Here is a 2454-nt window from a genome sequence, read left to right on the forward strand (position 1 = left end):
TTGAGACGCGTGCGCCAGTCCAAGTTGCTAGGGTATATATATATATATATATATATATATAATTTGTCTCATTCGATATTACAAGCACATTCTTCCCTTATAGTTATAGACATCAATTTTCCATAGAAAAGGATCAGTACCAAAGTAACGGCAAAACATGAAGAGTCGCTGTTCATTTCTCATCGTCGTGGCCCTGGCCGGTCTAATAGGCGGCGTGCTGCTAGTCTCCAGCTTCATCGGATACGGTCCAATCAGAGAGACGTCCCTACTTTGCGCACTCGCCGGCGGCGCCACCAGAAGCCCTGCCGTGGCCAACTACTCGCCCACGTCGAGCCAGCTGGAAGCGATCATTCACTACGCCACGTCACGGGTCGTCCCACAGCAGTCGCTGGGCGAGATCACGGTCTCCTTCGAGGTCCTCAAGTCACGCGCCCCCTGCAACTTCCTCGTGTTCGGGCTCGGCCATGACTCGCTCATGTGGACCTCGCTCAACCCACGTGGCACTACGCTATTCCTGGAGGAGGATCCCAAGTGGGTCCAGACAGTCCTCAAGGACGCTCAGTACCTGCGAGCCCACACGGTCCCATACCGCACGCAGCTCTCCCAGGCGAACCACCTGCTCTCCTCGTACCGGTCGGAGCCGCAGTGCTCGCCGTCGAATGCTGTACTCCGTGGCAACACTCGATGCGCGTTGGCCCTGGACAACCTGCCCGACGAGGTTTACGAGAGGGAGTGGGACCTGATCATGATCGACGCGCCGCGTGGTTACTTCCCGGAGGCACCAGGTCGGATGGGCGCGATATTCTCGGCGGCTGTGATGGCGAGGAACAGGAAGGGATCCGGTGCGACTCACGTGTTCCTGCACGATGTTGATCGGAAGGTGGAGAAGATGTACGCAGAGGAGTTCCTGTGCAGGAGGAACCTGGTCAAGGCCGTAGGGAGACTTTGGCACTTTAAGATACCGCCTGCGGCTAACGTGAGCAATGGTCGTAGCAGCGGTGCTAGTTTTTGCTAGAATGCATCGAGGCTTAGGGGATTGTTGGTCACTTTATTTGTCGTGTTGTCTAATTTTGTTTGGACATTTTGGTTAAACCGCGGGGAGTAATGGTGTAAAGATTCTCTCTTGAATCGACTTTTAAAATTATTACTAGATTAAAAATTAAAAATTATAATATTTATTAATAATTTTAATAGTTATACAAAACATATAAAATTACAAAAGATGACAATCGAACTATTTATATTTATTTAATGAAATAGGATTAGCTGGGGGCAAGGCGGTCCAAGCCGAGTTTTTTGGCATTCTCGGACAAGCTCGTTTTATTGGACCCCTAAATAAGCCGACAACCCAGGCTAAGAAACTTTTGTCCTTACTCAACTCGTTGGTTACATACGCTAATTCGGGCTCGAGCAGCTTACACAACACTCAAAAAAGTTTGTTGAATATTCGATCTTTAAATTTGTTTAAGCCTCATTTAGTGTGATTATACTTTAGTCAACCTACTAAATGGCCATCAACAAAATAGAAGGGTATAAAAAACAAAACATAACCTGGTAAGTGGTAACCACATTACATATATGAATAATATGATATATGAAATAATGATACACGCTGAGCAGCAGAAGCAACAAGCTGACTCTAAACTCTAAAGGTTAAATTACATTTGCAGGATTGCAGCTACAATCTACAGATGAAAAAATAAAAAGGGAAATGCAAATAATTTACATAAAGGACCAAAATGCCACAGACCCACACTGCATTCAATTAAAAAAAATTGTTAGGTATTTTTACTCTCTTGCATATATTTAATCAAAGTTTTTTAACCTTGATAAACATGTCAAGAGAAATTTATCACTTTAAGATTTTTCTAAACAAAACAATTAAAATTTTTAAAAGTTAAGACATACCTCATACCTTGCATTTAAAATGAAAACTTTAGTATCACTGAACAGCTAACACTATCACAATGAAAACACACACAATCACAGACTCATACACTCACTTTTACACACTGTCACACATAAATATGACTTATATATATATATATATATATATATATATATATATATATATATATATATCATATGAAAACATAAGGAACAAAATATGAACTTAAGAAATGGTTGTAATCAATGCAAACAAATGGAACATAAACACTCAAAGTGAAAACACATATGGGGATAAAATAAATTACATAACAAACCCAATACATGCAATAGCTAGAAGCCTAAAAACTTAAAAAGCATAACTTTGTTATTTCCGGGTAACTGTGCAAGTCAGAAGTATAGGAAAGGAAGAATTTGTTGGAATCAAATCATAAGAGCTAAATTCCATGTAGATGTAGCAGCAGACACAGATATTAGAGATTATAATCAACTAAAACATTATCAAATTTATCAAATCCCAATAGATACTGAAATTTTCAAAAGTAGATTCCAAATTTCCATTCAACT

General features: G+C 40.9%; 1 protein-coding gene across 1 annotated transcript; it reads left to right on the plus strand.

Moving 5' to 3' along the window:
• The first annotated feature begins 75 nt into the window (after positions 1-75).
• LOC133864551 (arabinogalactan O-methyltransferase 1-like) lies at positions 76-1185 on the plus strand. Its single transcript, XM_062300927.1, has one exon. It carries the CDS (start codon positions 158-160, stop codon positions 1013-1015), a length of 858 nt encoding a protein of 285 aa, XP_062156911.1. The 5' UTR covers positions 76-157; the 3' UTR covers positions 1016-1185.
• Positions 1186-2454: the final 1269 nt, after the last annotated feature.

This window comes from Alnus glutinosa, chromosome 1 (genome assembly GCF_958979055.1).
Source record: "Alnus glutinosa chromosome 1, dhAlnGlut1.1, whole genome shotgun sequence".
NCBI classification, from domain to species: domain Eukaryota; kingdom Viridiplantae; phylum Streptophyta; class Magnoliopsida; order Fagales; family Betulaceae; genus Alnus; species Alnus glutinosa.